Raw genomic sequence first — 21,441 nt, 5'->3', positions numbered from 1 at the left:
CACACAAAAAGGAGATTCAAGGATTCTTTTTAGTATTAATTTAATTTAGGGGTAGGTCGATGGACAAACGTTTTGGCCTGTTTCATATGTTTGATGTGCGTGTGTATGTGTCTGCATCTGAGAGAGAGAGAGAGAGAGAGAGAGAGAGAGAGAGAGAGAGAGAGAGAGAGAGTGTAATTTATGTTTTACACATTCAAATTGTCAAATTGTGTATTTGGTGTATTCAGGGAATGGATATTTTATCAAACTGAGGATGCAAGGGTTAAGTTACAGGGAACCATTATTTTCTCTTATAGACACACCCATCTTTATTACTGACTGTGAAAGAGTAGGACAACCTTGACATTCCCCCACACACGCTGTATGTCGCCTCCGGGAGATGGTCATTTTCCTCTCCATGCGAATAGGAGGAGCCCTCAGTTTTACCCGACTGTGTCACTAACGAAGAGGACAAGCCCAGGTGCTGAGGAGAGGGAAAGGGCGATAGGGGTGGTGTGGTTTCTGCAGGTAAACACTAGTAATCCCGAGCTCAGAGAGGCAAGTGCGGAGTTTAGCCCACACCCAGCACGCTTGCGGACACCGTACGGATCCACCTGTGTTGTTGTATCTTCCATTTTCAGCAACCCGCGGGTGGGAAGCAGACAATGCCAATGCGCTCTCGACTGTGGACCATGTTCGCAGGTCAGAGGATGCGTAAAAATGCGTAGTAACTGGAATAGCAGGTGCTGGAAGAAGGGCGTCCTACTGTCAACACGTCTAAACTGTGCGCATAGCGCCGAGCGCTGATGTTCAAACCATGGAGAAACAAGCTCTTGCAACGGCTCTTAGCTTGTCCATGAGCGTTATCTCTTTACTCTTGTTGGTCACCGCTATCTTCACCGACCATTGGTACGAGACAGACACCAGAAGGCATAAGGAGAACTGCGACAAGTATGGGTCGGATTCTAACGACCAGAAAAACAGGGAGATGCCTATATACCACTTGCCTCTTGTGGACAACGGCAACTCCAAACGGAACGTGGCGCTTATGAAGCCGATTCACGTCGGGAGTAGAGAGGAGGAATTACTTGAGAACTGGAGGGCAATACTGGGGATGGGGATTCTTGAGACGGAATGTGGGCGTCCGTTGTTCTCCACATATTCTGGACTCTGGAGAAAATGCTACTTTCAAGGCATGGACCGGGATATCGATAAACTCATATCAAAGGGTAAGTTTTAATGTGCACACTAAAAAGTGGGAGAAAAGAAAAACAGTTGTCAAATTTGCTGTCAGTAATCCGTGACTATAGGCAATGACTGTTTTGCATCCCTTTAATCGAGGTAGCTCCATCTGCGGTGATGATTCTGCATACGTGCATTGCGTCAAAACAAGGTTTATGACGGCTCATACACAAGGGCTCATGATTATACACGCCCAAACTAATTTCCAGGAACATTAATTGCTATTTCAAACTCATTACCAGTGCTTGCTTTAGTAGGCTATTATGATTTCTATAATTGTCGCATCATGATGAGGGTGCTGGGAAATTATAGCCTAATGATTTAGGTTATTAATAGGCTAATTTATGAGTTACATTTAAAAAAAAATGTCCCTCTCATTTTCCCACAGTGGTAATCGTTGTAGACTGGCCTTGGAAATGTTTGTTTATGTTGTTGTCCCAGTCAAATTGTCAATAGAGCCATCTATAGGGCTACAAAAGCTAAAGTGTTGATTGACTACACAAAAAAATATTCCAAAGGGTTATTTGTCTGTAGCCATAGGAGAACACTTTTTGATTCCAGTTAAACCCTTTTTGGTTCCAGGAAGAACCATTTTGGGTTCCATGTTAAACCCTCTGTGGAACGGGTTTTTACATGGAACCAAAAAATGGTTTTACTTGGAAGCAAAAGGGTTCTACCTGGAAGGGACAGCCTAAGAACCCTTTTAGGTTTTAGATATCACCTTTTTTTTTACCCACAAAGAATCCCCTTTGAAGCCATTTTTTATTCTACAGGGAAAAGTGTTCAACATGGAATCCTACAGGGTTCTTAAGAACCTTCTCTATGGAAAAAAAGGGATCTAAAAGGTTTATTTGATTGAAAGTGTTATACCTACAACCATAAAGGGATCTCCTTCAGGGAAACGCCAGAATATAACATTTTCTATAACTGAATTCATGCCCAATGTGCTGAAGTTCAAGTTCCTATAAAGTCTTTTTAAGGTTGAAACTCAAAAAGTCGATCGGGATGAAATTATAACTTTTCCGCGCGGTGTCCAGTCCATCAAGATTAATGTCGCCCTGATTAAGCCAGCGGTTAAATGTCACCGGAACTCACTTGCCACCTTGCATTTAAAATGGCTGAGGTGTCATGTGAAGGACCTCGAGCTTCAACACCTACCGCTTGATTTCTGTCAATGTGGATTTAATTTGATACCTGCTTCAACCTGTGAAGAATTGTGCCCATACACTCTTAGAAAATAGCGTTCCAAAAGTGTTCTTTGCGGAAGGTTAGGGTTCTACCAAGAACCGTTTTGATCAGAAGAACCCTTTTTGGAAGACATGATTCTTTGTAAGGCGAAGGTTTCTAACCTAGAACCTTTAATATCCTAAGAACCGTTTTTGGAAGAAAGGGTTATTTGATGATTGGAAGGCAAGAAGGATTCTTTGGAAGGCATGAAGGGTTCTACATAGAACCATATATACAGTGCATTAGGAAAGTATTCAGACCCCTTGACCTTTAACAATTTTTTTTGTTAAAGCCTTATTTTAAAATGAAATAGTTTTTTCCCCTCATCAATCTACACACAATACCCCATAACGACCAAGCAAAAACAGGTTTTTAGACATTTTTGCAAAATACCATTTACTCAGTATTTTGGTGAAGAACCTTTGTCAGAGATTACAGCCCCGAGGCTTCTTAGAAATGACGCTACAAGCTTGGCACACCTTTATTTGGGGAGTTTCTCCCATTCTTCTCTGAAGATCCTCTCAAGCTCTGTCTGGTTGGATGGGGAGCATCGCTGCACAGCTATTTCCAGGTGTCTCCAGAGATGTTCAATCGGGTTCAAGTCCGGGCTCTGGCTGGGCCACTCAAGGACATTCAGAGACATGTCCCGAAGTCACTCCTGCGTTGTCTTGGCTGTGTGCTTAGGGTCGTTGTCCTGTTGGAATATAAACCTTCACCCCAGTCTGAGGTCCTGAGTGCTATGGAGCAGGTTTTCATCAAGGATCTCTCTGTACTTTGCTTTGTACATTTTTCCCTCGATCCTAACTAGTCTCCCAGTCCCTGCCACTGAAAAACATCCCCACAGCATGATGCTGCCACCACCATGCTTCACCATAGGGACTGTACCAGGTTTCCTCCAGATGTGACGCCTGGCATTCAGGCCAAAGAGTTCAATCTTGGTTTCATCAGACCAGAGAATCTTGTTTCTCATGGTCTGAGAGTCCTTTAGGTGCATTTTTGGCAAACTTCAAGCGGGCTATCATGTGCCTTTTACTGAGGAGTGGCTTCCATCTGGCCACTCTACCATAAAGGCCTGATTGGTGGAGTGCTGCAGAGATGATTGTCCTTCTGGAAGGTTCTCCCATCTCCAGACAGGAACTCTGGAGCTCTGTCAGAGTGACCATCAGGGTTCTTGGTCACCTCGCTGACTAAGGCCCTTCTCCCCCGATTGCTCAGTTTGGCTAGGCGGCCAGCTCTAGGAAGAGTCTTGGTGGTTCCAAACTTCTTCCATTTAAGAATGATGGAGGCCACTGTGTTCTTGGGAACCTTCAATGCTGCAGAATTTTTTTGTGTACCCTTTCCCAGATCTGTGCCTCAACACAATCCTGTCTTGGACCTCTACAGACAATTCCTTTGACCTCATGGCTTGGTTTTTGATCTGACATGCACTGTCAACTGCAGGACCTTATATAGACAGGTGTGTAACTTTCCAAATCATGTCCAGTCAATTGAATTTACCACAGGTGGGCTTCAGTCAAGTTGTAGATACATCTCAAGGATGGTCAATGGAAACAGGATGCACCTGAGCAAAATTTCGAGTCTCATAGCAAAGGGGCTGAATACTTACACTACCATTCAAAAGTTTGCGGTCACTTATAAATGTCATTATTTTTAAAAGAAAAGCAATTTGTTTGTCCATTAAAATAACATCAAATTGATCGGAAATACAGTGTAGACATTGTTAATGCTTTAAATTACTATTGTAGCTGGAAACAGCAGATTTTTTATGTAATATCTATGTAGGCATACAGAGGCCCATTATCAGCAACCACCATTCCTGTGCATTTGTGGGTTCAATTACTGCCTCAAAATGGCCAGAAACAAGTAACTTTCTTCTGAAACTCATCAGTCTATTCTTGTTCTGAGAAATGAATGCTATTCCATGTGAGATATTGCCAAGAAAATGAAGATCTCGTACAACGCAGTGTACTACTCACCTCACAGAACAGCGCAAACTGGCACTAACCAGAATAGAAAGAGGAGTGGGAGGCCCCAGTGCACAGCTGAGCAAGAAGACAAGTACATTAGAGTGTCTAGTTTGAGAAACAGACACCTCACAAGTCCTCAACTGGCAGTTTCATTAAATAGTACCCGCAAAAAAAAACAGTCTCAATGTCAACAGTGAAGAGGCAACTCCGGGATGCTGGCCGCCTAGGCAGTTTCTCTGTCCAGTGTCTGTGTTCTTTTGCCCATCTTAATATTTTATTTTTACTGGCCAGTCTGAGATATGGATTTTTCTTCGGAGGTGCGATCTAGAACCTAAAAGGGTTTTTCGGCTGTCCCCGTAGGAGAAACCTTTGAAGAACCTTGAAGAACTTCAAGCGGGCTATCATGTGCCTTTTACTGAGGAGTGGCTTCCATCTGGCCACTCTACCATAAAGGCCTGATTGGTGGAGTGCTGCAGAGATGATTGTCCTTCTGGAAGGTTCTCCCATCTCCAGACAGGAACTCTGGAGCTCTGTCAGAGTGACCATCAGGGTTCTTGGTCACCTCGCTGACTAAGGCCCTTCTCCCCCGATTGCTCAGTTTGGCTAGGCGGCCAGCTCTAGGAAGAGTCTTGGTGGTTCCAAACTTCTTCCATTTAAGAATGATGGAGGCCACTGTGTTCTTGGGAACCTTCAATGCTGCAGAATTTTTTTGTGTACCCTTTCCCAGATCTGTGCCTCAACACAATCCTGCCTTGGACCTCTACAGACAATTCCTTTGACCTCATGGCTTGGTTTTTGATCTGACATGCACTGTCAATTGCAGGACCTTATATAGACAGGTGTGTAACTTTCCAAATCATGTCCAGTCAATTGAATTTACCACAGGTGGGCTTCAGTCAAGTTGTAGATACATCTCAAGGATGGTCAATGGAAACAGGATGCACCTGAGCAAAATTTCGAGTCTCATAGCAAAGGGGCTGAATACTTACACTACCATTCAAAAGTTTGCGGTCACTTATAAATGTCATTATTTTTAAAAGAAAAGCAATTTGTTTGTCCATTAAAATAACATCAAATTGATCGGAAATACAGTGTAGACATTGTTAATGCTTTAAATTACTATTGTAGCTGGAAACAGCAGATTTTTTATGTAATATCTATGTAGGCATACAGAGGCCCATTATCAGCAACCACCATTCCTGTGCATTTGTGGGTTCAATTACTGCCTCAAAATGGCCAGAAACAAGTAACTTTCTTCTGAAACTCATCAGTTTATTCTTGTTCTGAGAAATGAATGCTATTCCATGTGAGATATTGCCAAGAAAATGAAGATCTCGTACAACGCAGTGTACTACTCACCTCACAGAACAGCGCAAACTGGCACTAACCAGAATAGAAAGAGGAGTGGGAGGCCCCAGTGCACAGCTGAGCAAGAAGACAAGTACATTAGAGTGTCTAGTTTGAGAAACAGACACCTCACAAGTCCTCAACTGGCAGTTTCATTAAATAGTACCCGCAAAAAAAAACAGTCTCAATGTCAACAGTGAAGAGGCAACTCCGGGATGCTGGCCGCCTAGGCAGTTTCTCTGTCCAGTGTCTGTGTTCTTTTGCCCATCTTAATATTTTATTTTTACTGGCCAGTCTGAGATATGGATTTTTCTTCTGAGGTGCGATCTAGAACCTAAAAGGGTTTTTCGGCTGTCCCCATAGGAGAAACCTTTGAAGAACCCTTTTTGGTTCCAGGTAGAACCAAAAAGGGAACCCAAAAAGGTTCTACCTGGAACCAAAAAAGGTTCTACACAGGCTCCCGGTGTCCGGTCTGGAGCGTGAAGTCACACACTCTGCTGGTTGGCTACTGCGTACAACCTAGTGGTGCCAAAAGCCCTTGTCTGGAAATCTATTGGATATAAGAGCAACTTCAACTTACCAACATTACATCCAGGAATACGACTTTCTCGAAGCGGTTCCTCAGTTTGGACCACCACCCAGGACAATGGATCGGATCCCAGTAGGCTAACCAAAACAACGGCGCCGCAGGAGGGTCTTCTGGTCAGGCTCCATAGACGGGCACATCGCTTACCGCTCCCGAGTATACTACTCGCCAATGTCCAGTCTCTTGACAACAAGGTAGATGAAAATCGAGCAAGGGTTGCCTTCCAGAGAGACATCAGAGATTGTAACATTCTCTGTTTCACGGAAACATGGCTCACTCGGGATATGTTATCAGAGTCGATACAGCCACCCGGTTTCTTCACGCATCCCCCGACAGAAACAAGCATCTCTCTGGTAAGAAGAAGGGTGGGGGTGTATGCCTTATGATTAACGAGTCGTGGTGTGATCACAACAACATACAAGAACTCAAGTCCTTTTGTTCACCTGACCTAGAATTCCTTACAATCAAATGCCGACCGCATTATCTACCAAGAGAATTCTCTTCGATTATAATCACAGCCGTGTATACCCCCTCCCCCCAAGCAGACACCTCGATGGCCCTGAAATAACTTCATTGGACTCTATGTAAACTGGAAACCATATATCCTGAGGCTGTATTTATTGTAGCTGGGGATTTTATCAAAGCTAATCTGAAAAGAAGGCTCCCTAAATTTTATCAGCATATCGAATGCGCGACCCGGACTGGCAGCATTCTGGATCATTGCTACTCTAACTTCTGTGATGCATACAAAGCCCTCCCTCGCCCTCCTTTCGGGAAATCTGACCACGACTCCATTTTGTTGCTCCCAGCCTATAGACAGAAACTAAAACAGGAAATGCCCGTGCTCAGGTCTGTTCATCGCTGGTTCGAAGTTTGCTTCGATCACAGGGACTGGGATATGTTCTGGATAGACTCAGACAACAACATTGATGTATATGCTGATTCAGTGAGCCAGTTTATTAGCAAGTGCATTGGTGATGTTGTACCCACGGTGACTGTTAAAACCTTCCCCAACCAGAAACCGTGGATTGATGGCAGCATTCGCGCAAAACTGAAAGCGTGAACCACTGCTTTTAATCATGGCAAGGCAACCAGAAACATGACCGAATACAAACAGTGTAGCTACTCCCTCCGCAAGGCAATCAAACAAGCTAAGCGTCAGTATAGAGACAAAGTAGAGTCGCAATTAAACGGCTCAGACACGAGACGTATGTGGCAGGGTATACAGTCCAATCAACGGATTACAAAAAGAAAACTAGCCGCGCCGCTGACACCGACGTCTTCCTCCCAGACAAATTAAACAACTTCTTTGCTCGCTTTGAAAACAATTCAGTGCCACTGACATGGCCCGCTACCAAAACCTGCGGGCTCTCCTTCACTGCGGCCAACGTGAGTAAAACATTTAAACGTGTTAACCCTTCCAGACGGCATCCCTAGCCGCGTCCTCAGAGCATGTGCAAACCAGCTGGCTGATGTGTTTACGGACATATTCAATCAATCCCTATCCCAGTCTGCTGTTCCCACATGCTTCAAGAGGGCCACCATTTTTCCTGTTCCCAAGAAAACTAAGGTAACTGAGCTACACGACTATCGCCCCGTAGCACTCACTTCCGTCATCATGAAGTGCTTTGAGAGACTAGTCAAGGATCATATCACCTCCACCCTACCTGACACCCTAGACCCACTCCAATTTGCTTACCGCCCCAATACGTCCACAGATGACGCAATTGCAATCACACTGCACACTGCCCTAACCCATCTGGACAAGAGGAATACCTATGTAAGAATGCTGTTCATCGATTAGAGCTCAGCATTTAACACCATAGTTCCCTCCAAACTCGTCATTGACTTCTTGGTGACAGGGGGCAGTATTTTCATGTCCGTATGAAATGCATGCACAAATTCAACTGCCTGCTACTCGTCCCCAGAAGATAAGATATGCATATTATTAGTATATTTGGATAGCAAACACTCTGAAGTTTCTAGAACTGTTTGAATCATGTCTGTGAGTATAACATAACTTATTTAGCAGGCGAAACCCCGGGGACAAACCATTCAGATTTTTTTTTAGGGCACTCACTTTTCAATGGCTTTTCATTGAGAATCCAGATTTCTAAGTGACCTTTTTGCAGTTCCTATCGCTTCCACTGGATGTCAACAGTCTTTAGAAATGGGTTGAGGTTATTCCATTGAATAATGAACAAGTACGGCCGTCTTGAACGAGGGTCACTTGAAGTGTACTGTTAGATAGAGGCGTGTGACCAGAAAGCATGCTTCAGTTTGTTTTCTTCCTGTATTGAACACAGATCATCCCGTCTTCAATTGTATCGATTATTTACGTAAAAAAATACCTAAGTTGTATTACAAATCTAGTTTGAAATGTTTTGGCAAAGCTTACAGGTAACTTTTGAGATATTTTGTAGTCATGTTGAGCAAGTTGGAACCGGTGTTTTTCTGGATCAAACGTGCCAAATAAATGGACATTTTGGATATATATCGACGGAATTAATCAAACAAAAGGACCATTTGTGATGTTTATGGGACATATTGGAGTACCAACAAAAGAAGCTCGTCAAAGGTAGGCATGAATTATATTTTTATTTCTGCGTTTTGTGTCGCGCCTGCAGGGTTGAAATATGGTTTCTCTCTTTGTTTACAGAGGTGCTACCCTCAGATAATAGCATCATTTGCTTTCGCAGAAAAGCCTTTTTGAAATCTGACATGTTGGCTGGATTCACATCAAGTGTAGCTTTAATTTGCTATCTTGCATGTGTGATTTAATGAAAGTTTGATTTTTATAGTAACTTATTTGAATTTGGCGCTCTGCATTTTCCCTGGCTTTTGGCCAGGTGGGCGTCCCACATATCCCAGAGAAGTTAAGCTAGAAACCCTGGGTCTCGACCCCGCCCTGTGCAACTGGGTCATGGACTTTCTGATGGATCGCCCCCAGGTGGTGAGGGTAGGAAACAACATCTCCACCCCGCTGATCCTCAACATTGGGGCCCCACAAGGGTGCGTTCTCAGCCTTCTCCAGTACTCCCTGTTCACCCATGACTGCATGGCCATGCACGCCTCTACAGTGGTAGGCTTGATTACCAACAACGATGAGATGGCCTACAGGGAGGAGTTAAGGGCCCTCGGAGTGTGGTGTCAGGAAAATAACCTCACACTCAACGTCAACAAAACAAAGGAGATGATCATGGACTTCAGGACACAGCAGAGGAGCACCCCCCTATCCACATCGACGGGACAGTAGTGGAGAAGGTGGAAAGTTTTAAGTTCCTTGGCGTACATATCACGGACAAACTGAAATGGTCCACCCACACAGACAGCGTGGTGAAGAAGGCGCAACAGCGCCTCTCCAACCTCAGGAGGCTGAATAGATTTGGCTTGTCACCGAAACCACTCACAAACCTTTACAGATGCACAATCGAGAGCATCCTGTCGGGCTGTATCACCGCCTGGTACGGCAACTGCTCTGCCCACAAACATATGGCTCTCTAGAGGGTAGTGAGGTCTGCACAACGCATCACCGGGGGCAAACTACCTGCCCTCCAGGACACCTACAGCACCCAATGTCACAGGATGACCAAAAAGATCATCAAGGACAACAACCCGCTATCATCCAGAAGGCGAGGTCAGTACAGGTGCATCAAAGCTGGGACCAAGAGACTGAAAAACAGCTTCTATCTTAAGGCCATCAGACTGTTAAACAACCATTACTAACATTGAGTGGCTGCTGCCAACATACTGACTCAAATCTCTAGCCACTTTAATAATGAAACAATTAGATGTAATAAGTGTATCACTAGTCACTTTAAACAATGCCACTTTATATAATATTTACATATCCTACATTACTCATCTCATATGTATATACTGTATTTTATACCATCTACCGCATGGCCATCACTCATCCATATATTTATATGTACATATTCTTATTCATTCCTTTACACTTGTGTGTATAAGGTAGTTGTTGTGAAATTGATAGATTACTCATTACTGCACGGTTGGAACTAGAAGCACAAGCATTTCGCTACACTCGCATTAACATCTGCTAACCATGTGTATGTGAGCAATACAATTTGATTTCATTTGACAAACCGAGATATTTAATTAAATATGAATCCATTACGACTTCTACATTTGTTGTCACACAGGACCACGTGCTGACACAGACCAATCACGGCCGGAAGGCTACGAGGAGGCAGTTGACTCGCTCAGGCAGGATGAAAACGACTACATCGACCATGATCCTTTGCTAGTTACGGCCACTTTCACCATGATCCTCAGCAATTTTTGTGTGGGCCATTCAGCACCATTCAGCAATATGGCGTGCTTAAAATTAAAATACTTCCGAATTCATGTGCCAATCGGGAGTTTTCCATAGGAATACGTGGATGACGTCAGAGCTATCACTATCTACTGGTTTTAATGTCTATGGTTCTTACCTGGAACCAAAAAGGGTGCTCCTATGGGGACCATCGAAGAACAATTTTGGAACCCTTTTTTCTAAGAGTGTATAGGGAATATGGTGCCATTTGGGACACATCCAGGGACTGCGAGCAGAGATACTCATATCTATGCAAAGGCACGGAGTGTTGGCTAGTGTAAATAAACACACAACCTCCCAACTCTCTTTGCGTGAGATGCAGATATTCAGTTTGCAGCCTCATACGCCTCACGCTCACAGTGAGAGATCAAACACAGGTGTGAGCGCTCACTTCAAAGTGCCCGCTCAATATGCACATGTTGATGTTTCATCATTTCTACCAAGTATGAAATGGTTGCGGTTCCCATGCATTATGTAGATGTGGACCACAAGATGGATCTACAATGATTCCTATGATACGTCTTTTGAATGTGTGTAAAGATTTTGAATAAAAAGTGTTTTAAAGAGCATCAGCGATTCATTTGATGGGAAACTGTTTAGATTTTGTCCCACCACTTCAAGTAGTGGGAGCTCAGCCGGAAATAAGGACAGAAGTTCAAAGAGTAATAATAATAATACAAAACTAGAAACACTAACAGCACACAGACATGAAACTGAAACAAAAACAATGACGCCTGCGGAAGGAACCAAAGGGAGTGACATATACAGGGAAGGTAATCAGGGAAGTGATGGAGTCCAGGTGAGTCTGATGACGCACAGGTGCGTGTAACGATGGTGACAAGTGTGCGCCATAACGAGCAGCCTGGTGACTTAGAGGCCGGAGAGGGAGCACACTTGACAGTAACCTCTCCCCGATGCGCGGCGCCAGCCGCAGGTTGCCGACCAAAATTATGATCCCGGGGATCAGGAGCAGACCGGTCACCTCTGCTGAGGCGCGGGAAACCAGTCAGTCCGACTGAGAAGCGGGAGCATGGCAATCTAGAGCGCCGGAGAGAGCATATGTGAAGGTACCCCTCCCCTGACAGACCGGCTGAGGCAGGGGAGACTGGCTATCTGGCTGAGGCATGAGAGCCTGACGAGCCGGTGGGAGTCTGGCGATCCGGTGAAGGCATGAAAGCCTGACGAGCCGGCTGTAGCGGGGGAGCCTGGTGATCTGTCTGAAGCATGAGAGCCTGTAGCGGCTCCCGGACCCGACGTCATTCCCACCAAACAAAATAAAAACACTCCCTGATACTTCCCTTAGGTGAGGAGTCATTCTGCAACGATGTGCGCTGGGAGTCGGGAAGCAAGTTCAGGGAGTGAGTGTTTTAATAAATAAACATAACATAAAACAACGTACAGACTAAACACTGGAACAGAAACAATGACGCCTGGGGAAGGAACCAAAGGGAGTGACATATACAGGGAAGGTAATCAGGGAAGTGATGGAGTCCAGGTGAGTCTGATGACGTGCAAGTGCGTGTAACGATGGTGACAGGTGATCGCCACAACGAGCAGCCTGGTGACCTAGAGACCGGAGAGGGAGCACAGGTGACAACTGTACTCTCATATAAGAAAGAGACAACATTTTACAGTAGCTCACCTTTAGAGACACCGTAACATCAGCAAAGGTAACTTTGTAACACTTTATAGGCAGCCTTTATAAAGGTACCTTTTCTAAACGGCTTATAACAGTTATTTTATCATTTGTAAATGCATTATAAACAAATTAAAAAGGGTACCTTATAAAGTGTTACTGAGAACTCACTATGTAAAACTGTCTAAACCTCTCCAGTTTGGAAAGATAACAAAATAGGCAACAGCACAGGCCAAGTTAAATTAATTTGTCCTGCATATAGTTGATTACTATACCAATTCAACTCCACAGTATACCTAGGCCTGCCATGCGCGTAAGGGAAACCCATTGGTTGCTTCAAAGCCAAGTAAGTGTCACAGTGTTTACTATTTTCAGACCAAGTTAGCCATTGCATGGAAATACAAGAGCTCAAATGTCACAGTTTGAGGCAGTTGATGACGGTAAAGAGAAATATTGAGTATTGCCCTTTACAATGTGACCTGACACATCAAATGTATAACACTGTTATAAGCATTCCCTGTATAATATGCAATGCCTGGTTTATGACACACAAGGATCCCAACCCTTTTTTCAATTTTCACCTCAAATTACATACCCAAATCTAACTGCCTGTAGCTCAGGACCTGAAGGAAGGATATTCAAATTATTGATATCATTTAAAAGAGAACACTTTGAAGTTTGTGGAAATGTGAAAATAATGTTAGAAAATGTAACACATTAGATCTGGTAAAAGATAAGGCCATAATGTATTATTCCAGCCCAGGCACAATTTAGATTTTGGCTTCTAGATGGCAGCATATGTGCAAAGTTTTAGACAGATCCAATGAACCATTGCTTATCTGTTCAAAATGTTGTATAAAGACTGCCCAAATGTGCCTAATTGGTTTATGAATACATTTTCAAGTTCATAATTGTGCACTCTCCTCAAACAATAGCATGGTATTCTTTCACTGTAATAGCTACTGTATATTGGACAGTGCAGTTAGATTAACAAGAATTTATCAGATATGTCTATGTCCCGGGAATTTTTTTTGTTACTTACAACCTCGTGCTAATTACATTAGCCTATGTTAGCTCAACCATCCTGAGGGGGGTGGGACACCGATCCCATAGAGGTTAACGATCACTGACATAAAGCTGTTATGACATTAAAAGTTAAATGAAACTTTTATACAGTACATGATTATAAACCATTATAATATGGCAGTATGCCATATACATCTTATGGTAACTTCAAGTAAAGACCTGTAAGTAGGGCAACGATTTTACATAACAAAAGTCATACGTGCTAATGTTAAAACGTAGAGCTTTTTAGTAATCCATTCTCTCTACAGGTATTGCGGACCGATGCACAACTGTCAAGTACCATTTCTCTCAGCCTATTCGGCTTCGAAACATCCCGCTCAACCTGACGAGAACCATTCAGCAAGATGAATGGCATCTATTACGTATGTATTGCAGTCCCAGAACCATCAGCAATAAAACCGCTAGCATGGCTAGCTGTTTTTTATAGAGAGAAATAGTAATGGTGTCTTTTTTTAGGAACTAAAGGAGGCTAACTGCAACATGGCTCGTTGGCCAAAGCCTATGGGGAACCTATGGGGAACTGTAAGAGATCTTATACGTTTCGTTCTATGAGATAATCTTCCTCAGCTAACGTCACTTTGTGAATTTTGAAGCATTTCTGTAATCAAAACAAGCACATATAGCACATAAATACTTTAGAATTCATAAAGGTCATGTAAACTGACTGATATTATCTCATAGAACAAAACATATAAGATCTCCTAAGCATGTGTTTACTTCAGATCTTATTCTCAGAGTTTATCCTATAATCCCATTCATTTCCTCCATAGCAATGCCCAACGAACCAGAGGTAGAAAATGCTAGCTCATTTCCGGTTTGGTCTGAGCCAAAAGTCTCTTGAACAATGGTTAGATGGTCTTAGTGTGGTGTGAGAAGTTTGATTCCAAGTGCCCTACAACTGATCTATGTCGGTGTCTGCGGTGGGATAGTCTGTCATGCGTAGTGTTAGGGTCCTTTAAGATGAGCTTTTCCAGGTAGTGGTTGGTGCAAAAAAACATAGCGACCCTCACTTTCATCTTACGGATTTGGGGCAAATTTCTACCACCATCTTTGCTCAAACAATATCATTGTATCCCTACCCATATTATTTCCATTATTTATTGGGGAAATGTTTTACTGTTACTTGCTCTTCCCATCCCTTGTATTATGTGTTTCTTTTTTATAAATAGTTACATGTTTTGTATGTGTGTTTTTTAAGTCTGTTTTTCAGTGCTTCGTACAGTACTGTAGACTAAAGGTTCTGAACATGTCTGTTGTGTCTAGGTTTGATAATGAAATAACAGTGGAAGTCCAAATCCCAGTGCTCCATATTCATTTGGCTTCATGCTGTGGAACCTTTAGAACCTTCAGACAACCATAGTGATCTCTTCAGAGAACCATGATCAACCATGATCTGTAATAAAGCTAATACTGTACCCACATGCTGAATATGTTAAGCTAACCTTTCGAAGCTAGCATTCCTACTCCAGTGTCTGACCCCTGATGATCGGATTACTACATGGTTATAGAAAATGTTCATGGGGAGGAAGTAAATGTCAGCTTGTGAAAGAAAAACATATTAACTCCACACAGTCTTATTATTACTGCACAACTAGTCTGAGGAAGAACATTCATCAAAGTCAAAATGTGATTGGTTTTCTTTGTCTGCCTGCCACCTTTAGACAGTGTTTGCATCCGAAATGGCACCCTATTCCCTATTAAGTGCACTACTTTTGCGTGCACAGTTGTTCCCTATTAAGTGCATAGGGTGTTATTTGGGACGTTGCCAGTGTTTTCCTGTTCGAGTTTGATCCTGTGTTAGGATACTGCAACTCGATCTGACAAATGTATGAGATGCAGAGTAGGGGGGGGGGAGTATACTATCGGATATGTGATTTATGATCAATGTGTCATAATGTTGCTACAGTATAGTTGCAGGAATTGAATATTTCCATTAACATATCCCGCTATAACACTGTTGTGTGTTGAGTGACATAATGCTTGCCATAACGTGTACTGAAAAACAAGGCACAATGCTGTCACGATGCATTAAGGAAATCATTCAAATTCACCTATTTTTAACAGTCGTTGCTGGCCATTTTACGTTATGACAGGCATCATGTCATTCTTATGACAGGGTTGTAACAAATGTAGGACAGGGGAGACAAAATGCAAAGTATTACCTAATAAAAACAAATGTTTCCCGTGGTTGTTTGGAGACTGTTGAGGGGTAGCATGAGTGTGTGGGTGTGTGCTTATGTGTTCGCTTTTGTGTATGCTGGTGTCTGTATCTTTGTGTACTTGCTTGTGTGTGTGTGTGCTATGTTTATATGTGTGTGTGTCTCAGATCTGCGGCGAATCACGGCGGGGTTCCTTGGGATGGCGGCCGCAGTTTTGCTGTGTGGCAGCATTGTGGCCACAGTGGGCTTCTTTTGGGAGGAGAGCCTCACCCAGCACGTCTCCGGCCTGCTCTTCCTCATGGCAGGTACAAAGCCTGCCAACTACCAACACCCTACCTCTCCTATGTGTGTGTGTGTGTTAGAGAGAGATATAGAGAGAGAGACAGCGATATAGAGAGAGTGTGTGCTTCTCTTTCCCTTTCATTGTTGGTTTCAACTTTTGTCTCTCTGTGCCTCTTTTACAACAGCTCTATATCTCTATCTTTAGTTTTCTCCCCCTTTGTCTCTCTCTCTCTCTCTCTCTCTCTCTCTCTCTCTCACTCTCCCTCTCCCTCTCTTTGTCTCGTCCAAATCTTCCTCACAACTGTTCATCAAACACATACAGTAAAGGCTCTTTTTTAGCAGAATTTGTAAATGCCTAATGGACACAGATGCATTCGTAAAACCTTACAGACAGGTGTTAATATGCATAATAAAACATGCCATAGCCATTCATAATAGCTCATCGCTACAAACAGGCGACTACTTCAATGGTTGTATGCAAACATTCCTTTAACATATTTATAACATTACACAATAGGGCAGCTCATTTCTCATTTCAGTTGAGTTTTAGATTTCCTTTCAACTTGTGTTTTTTTGTTTATTTATTGATGTTATACTCATAAATTGTCATTCCATGCAGATGGTTATTAAGGTGGCAATTGGGGATTGGTACATCCATTTTTAGACTTTTTAATGAATAATATATAGCCATTGATTATTGAAGAATATAACTTATAAATGTCTCCTGATTTTACTTCAACTGTCTAGCCTGTCCTTTGTTGTTATTTGACCTCTTTGATAAAAATCTTGGAGCTAAAAATGTGTCCCCTCCAGGGATATTCTGCACCATCTCCTTGTGCACCTACGCCGCCAGCGTCTCCTACGACCTCTCCCGGAACCCACCCTTCATCTATGGACTGCCCGGTGACGTGGACCATGGTTACGGCTGGTCCATCTTCTGCGCCTGGGTCAGCCTGGGACTTACCGTGGCATCGGGCTGCCTCTGCACCACCTACCCCTTCTTCAGCCAAACCAAGGCCCTGCACTCCAAAACCGCCCGGGAGTCCTCGGTATGAGCGTTATGAGCAGTGTGAGAGAATTGTGCGCCCTCTGTAGATTTGGAGGATGAATTGTTGGTGTGGACATTTTGTTGCTGACTGAAGACCAATATAAGAGGTGTTTTATTTGTACGAAACCAGAGATGAAACATAGTTTCCACAGTGAGATGTGGGAATTTTGTTGGTCTTTTTTGTAGACTCTCGCCAACCTTTATCGAGGTGTTATGGAAGGTGCAGCTGTTATGATGTGTTATGTGTGTGTTTGTATGTGCACACAGGCAAACTCACACATAGATATGGACCTACACATGTGTACACAAGTACACACACAGTCTCTCTCTCTCTCTCTCTCTCCAAGATATGGAGAACAATATGAGAGTGAATAACATGAAAGGATGCAAATACCCACACAGGCATACCACACACATAAAACATGTGTGTATATATTAGCATATATACGAAAAAGGCAGAATTCTTATTGGTGGTTTGGTAAGATTGAATCAAATGGACATTGTATAAAACTACTAGTATCACTTTAAAAGCAAGAACCCTCCTTTTTTTCAGATGTAAGTGATATATTTTCTAAACTCTTAAGTACAAAACTCTAAACTGATAGCATGTGTAATGCCCCCTATCTTATGTTCAGAACCTTTGATTGTGCATTCATTGGGGTTTCACATCTTTGTTTTCCATTAAATACCATGAGCACATTTTGGTTAGCCACCAATACATCAGATAATGATCGGCTCACCATGTAGTCATTTTAACTACTATTTTCAGTTGTTGTTCTTTTCAATCACTTTCGTGCAATTTTCACTGGTATGTGGTACATTTTCACGACAAGCACAAAAATCAAAACAGATCATCACAATCGTCCCTGTTTCAAAACTCACATTTGCAATTGACTGAGAAAAACAAACGAAAAAAGTCACATGTTCACTGCAACAAATCACTTTTTTTGGGGGGGGGGGATTACATAATCAATCTAAGTGTCTGCTTTTCAAAATGCAATATTCACTTTACTTTTGATATGAGTTTCTTGTCATTTGTTAACAATACAATTATCTATCACTTAATCAAACTGCTCAAAACTGCTAACTACTGAGCCACAAGTATGTACTGCCTAGTTAACGTATATAGTTTGATAACTGTTGAACACTGTAAATGTCTATATTCTTTACCTAAATGGAGCAATTTGTGCTCCAGTGTGCTCCAATAGGACAAAGGGGAAAGAATCCCTATGTGCTACAATTTGGGATTATAGTGTCGTGCACAATGCACTGCTGAAATACCTGGGTTGTGCACTGCTGATACACATTTCAAAACTGTTCTTTTTGAAGTGCTGAATAGAGAGAATACTAGATGGTAAATGTATATTTTCAATACAGTATTTGACTCTAACTTGACATACCATTTTTTTTAAACAATTTGTATCCACGTTGAGAAATATGTCAGTTTAACGATTTCATAATCCGTATACAGCACACGTGTAGGACAAATCATCACAAATAGGGGAATTGTAAAGCAGTTGGCTACTGTAAAAACGTAGTACGGGTGTTGTGTGCTATTTCTGCCGCATGCAACATTGTGAAAGATCACCCTTTTCTACGGGACTTGTCAACTAATACAGTATCGCCTGTCGCTCTGCTTGAAATTCGTCAGCTTACAATGTACAAATGAAATTCAGATGATGAGTGAAATATATTATTATACACAATACAGGTATTTCAACACTACACTATCATTCCAAATGGTAGCACACAGAGTGACTCTTTCCATTTGGTCCTATTGGAGCACACTGGCTGATGGAGAATGATGTAGTATTTACAGTCACATCCATGTTGTCCTATTGGAGCACACTGGCTGATGGAGAATGATGTAGTATTTACAGTCACATCCATGTTGTCCTATTGGAGCACACTGGCTGATGGAGAATGATGTAGTATTTACAGTCACATCCATGTTGTCCTATTGGAGCACACTGGCTGATGGAGAATGATGTAGTATTTACAGTCACATCCATATAGGATTTGGATTGACCTTACAACATAAATTGATGTCAAACTGACTCATTTATGAGGTAAAAATACAGAAATGTACAGTGTTCAGCAGTTATCGTACTGTATACGTAAAGTAGGCATTACATCGTTTTGGTTCAGTAGTTATCAGTTTTGAGCAGATTTATTAAGTGATAGATAGTTGTATTCTTAACAAATTATAAGAAAATCATATAACAAAATGAAGGGAATATTGCATTTTGAAAAGCAAGTACTTAGATTGACTATATATCCAAATTGAAAGAGTGATTTGATGCAGTAACTTTGTGAATTTGTTTGTTGTACTCAGTCAATTGAAAATGTGCTTAGAGTTTTGAAACATGAGCCATTTTAATGATCTGTTTAGATTTTTGTGCTTGTTGTGAAAATGTACCACATACTTGTGAATTGCACCAAAGGGATTGAAAAAAATGTAATCCACAGCCTATGACATTCTGACGGATTCTATTGGTAATTTTAGTTGTGGCAATCGAATTGTACAAAGTTTTTAGTGAACCCATTAACCAGTCCCTTCCCAAACAGATAAGGCATAATCACTAATCATTTCAAAATGTGTGCCAGACTGTGAGAAGAATACTGACAATGATAGGCGAAGGACTACAGGGATTGTTGCTTACAAAGTTGAGGAAAGTCATTTTTCTCGCTCGTGGACACAAATGGTGCACGATTCAACATTGGAATGTGAAAACAGTAGAAACTGGATGAGATAATGTTGACACACCGCTTGAATGGATGTAAGACTTTTGTGTTGGAACGTCATCACACATGTTCTGAGCAGCCAACAGTGAGGGGTGGGCCCTGAAAGTTACATGCTGCCCCATGGAATGGCCAGCTTTCGCAACGACTCTATCTGACCTGGAAGACTTGTAGGGACCTTGAATGGCTTGTGGGGACATTAAATGGCTTGTGTGGACCTTGCAGGTTATGTATGTTCAACTCAGCATGCTGTGTCAGAAGCAGAGCAGCAATTCTGAGATGGTACATTGAGCTTCAAGTCTTCTATATTGACATTTAAATCGAGCTGTAAATAAAATATGATCAACAAGAACGTGTCTAAAGAGTTTATGACATGCCTTATGTTGAGCTTTGTCTCTGTGTGTTACCTGTGTTACAAAGGCCGGCATGATGCCGTTATAATGCACTTTCAAGACCCCCTTATGTTATATCATAATGATCCTTCATGCACTCATGACAAAGTCTTGTCAGTATACCATTGTAGCACATCAGAGCATGGTTAAACTACTAGAACCAAGAGGTCTTGAGCAGTATTGCCATAATCATCTATGTTGGGAGCTGGGAACGGCACTGTGTGCAACGCTGTTCAGTGTCCAAGGAGCTGAAATCAGCAATCAGCTGTCTTCTATTTTTACCTCAAATTGCAGTACTGTCCATGGTTCTGAAACATTATTTACGTGTGCACTGTTATAATTGCATGATTTAGGATTAGCACAGGTTAGATATAAGTGCTTTAATTTTACCTGCTGCTTTCTCAATAGTCACCACATCAGGCTCAAGATCACTCAAGATCACTTTGAAATGTCCGAAGGATGATGGCAAATGCCTTCAAAACCGCCCACTAGGGGTGGTGGGCTTGAGTTTTGCTAGGTCGTTGTGGACGGGGGTGGCAGATGGGCGTAATCACATGACTCCGGATCTGAAGGTTGCATGTTTAATCCCAGTGGAACACACTCATTTTTAAAATCGTTTTCCGTATTCCAAACACTTAATATAACAATTCGTAATGAACTTTAACCCTTAACTTCTGACGTTTGGAGCAACTTCAAAATTTGAGGTTTGGAGAAACAGAATGATGCTGAGAAGGAGGAGATGGCTTTATTGGTCCGCTAATACAGAACTATTAAAAGCACAGTAGACTACTTTTGTCCCCCCAAATTTTTTTTTATATATATAAATAAAAAAATTCTTCAGATTTATCAGGGGGTGCTGATGGTGCACCTCTACTTCCCGCAGGCTATTTTTAATTTTACCTTTATTTTACTAGGCAAGTCAGTTAAGAACAAATTCTTATTTTCAATGACGGCCTAGGAACAGTGGGTTAACTGCCTGTTCAGGGGCAGAACGACAGATTTTGTACCTTGTCAGCTCGGGGATTTTGAACTTGCAACCTTTCGGTTACTAGTCCAATGCTCTAACCACTAGGCTACCCTGCCGCCCCAGCCTTCATAGGCTACCCTGCCGCCCCAGCCTTCCTGATTTAACTTTCATAAATTACATTAGTAGAAAGTGGACTGGTTTGACCTGTAGGCCTATGACAAACACTCTAAATAGTCAAAATAATGATCTTCCCAGAGCCTTTCAAATCAAGACGTCTATTTGTTAAAGACACTCTCCAGCTATTTTTTTTACTTCTCCCATTGAAAAACAATATTCCGAGTATATATACAGTAAAGTACCGGCACGTAAGGGTGAAGTAAACATACTTGAGCAAAATAGTGTTTTTCAGAAGAAAAAAAAATGTATTCAAGGAGTTGGTCTCTCT

At 42.2% G+C, this 21,441-nt stretch overlaps 1 protein-coding gene across 1 annotated transcript; it reads left to right on the top strand.

Annotated features, from left to right (window-relative positions):
* Positions 1-328: 328 nt before the first annotated feature.
* On the top strand, positions 329-19,983 carry tmem178a (transmembrane protein 178a). Its single transcript, XM_029682299.2, has 4 exons — positions 329-1,208; positions 13,655-13,768; positions 15,733-15,870; positions 16,661-19,983. Exons 1-4 carry the CDS (start codon positions 797-799, stop codon positions 16,900-16,902), a joined length of 906 nt encoding a protein of 301 aa, XP_029538159.1. The 5' UTR covers positions 329-796; the 3' UTR covers positions 16,903-19,983.
* Positions 19,984-21,441: the final 1,458 nt, after the last annotated feature.

Source organism: Oncorhynchus nerka, linkage group LG15 (genome assembly GCF_034236695.1).
Source record: "Oncorhynchus nerka isolate Pitt River linkage group LG15, Oner_Uvic_2.0, whole genome shotgun sequence".
NCBI lineage: Eukaryota > Metazoa > Chordata > Actinopteri > Salmoniformes > Salmonidae > Oncorhynchus > Oncorhynchus nerka.
Note: the sequence above shows the minus strand (reverse complement) of the source record. Positions and strands in the feature narration are given on the sequence as shown.

Excerpts from the sequence above, each read along its gene's own strand:
- tmem178a (XM_029682299.2), top strand. The coding sequence starts at position 797 with ATGGAGAAACAAGCTCTTGCAACGGCTCTTAGCTTGTCCATGAGCGTT. Across the intron at positions 1,209-13,654 it reads CGATAAACTCATATCAAAGG|GTATTGCGGACCGATGCACA; the intron begins GTAAGTTTTAAT and ends TTCTCTCTACAG. Across the intron at positions 15,871-16,660 it reads CCTGCTCTTCCTCATGGCAG|GGATATTCTGCACCATCTCC; the intron begins GTACAAAGCCTG and ends TGTCCCCTCCAG.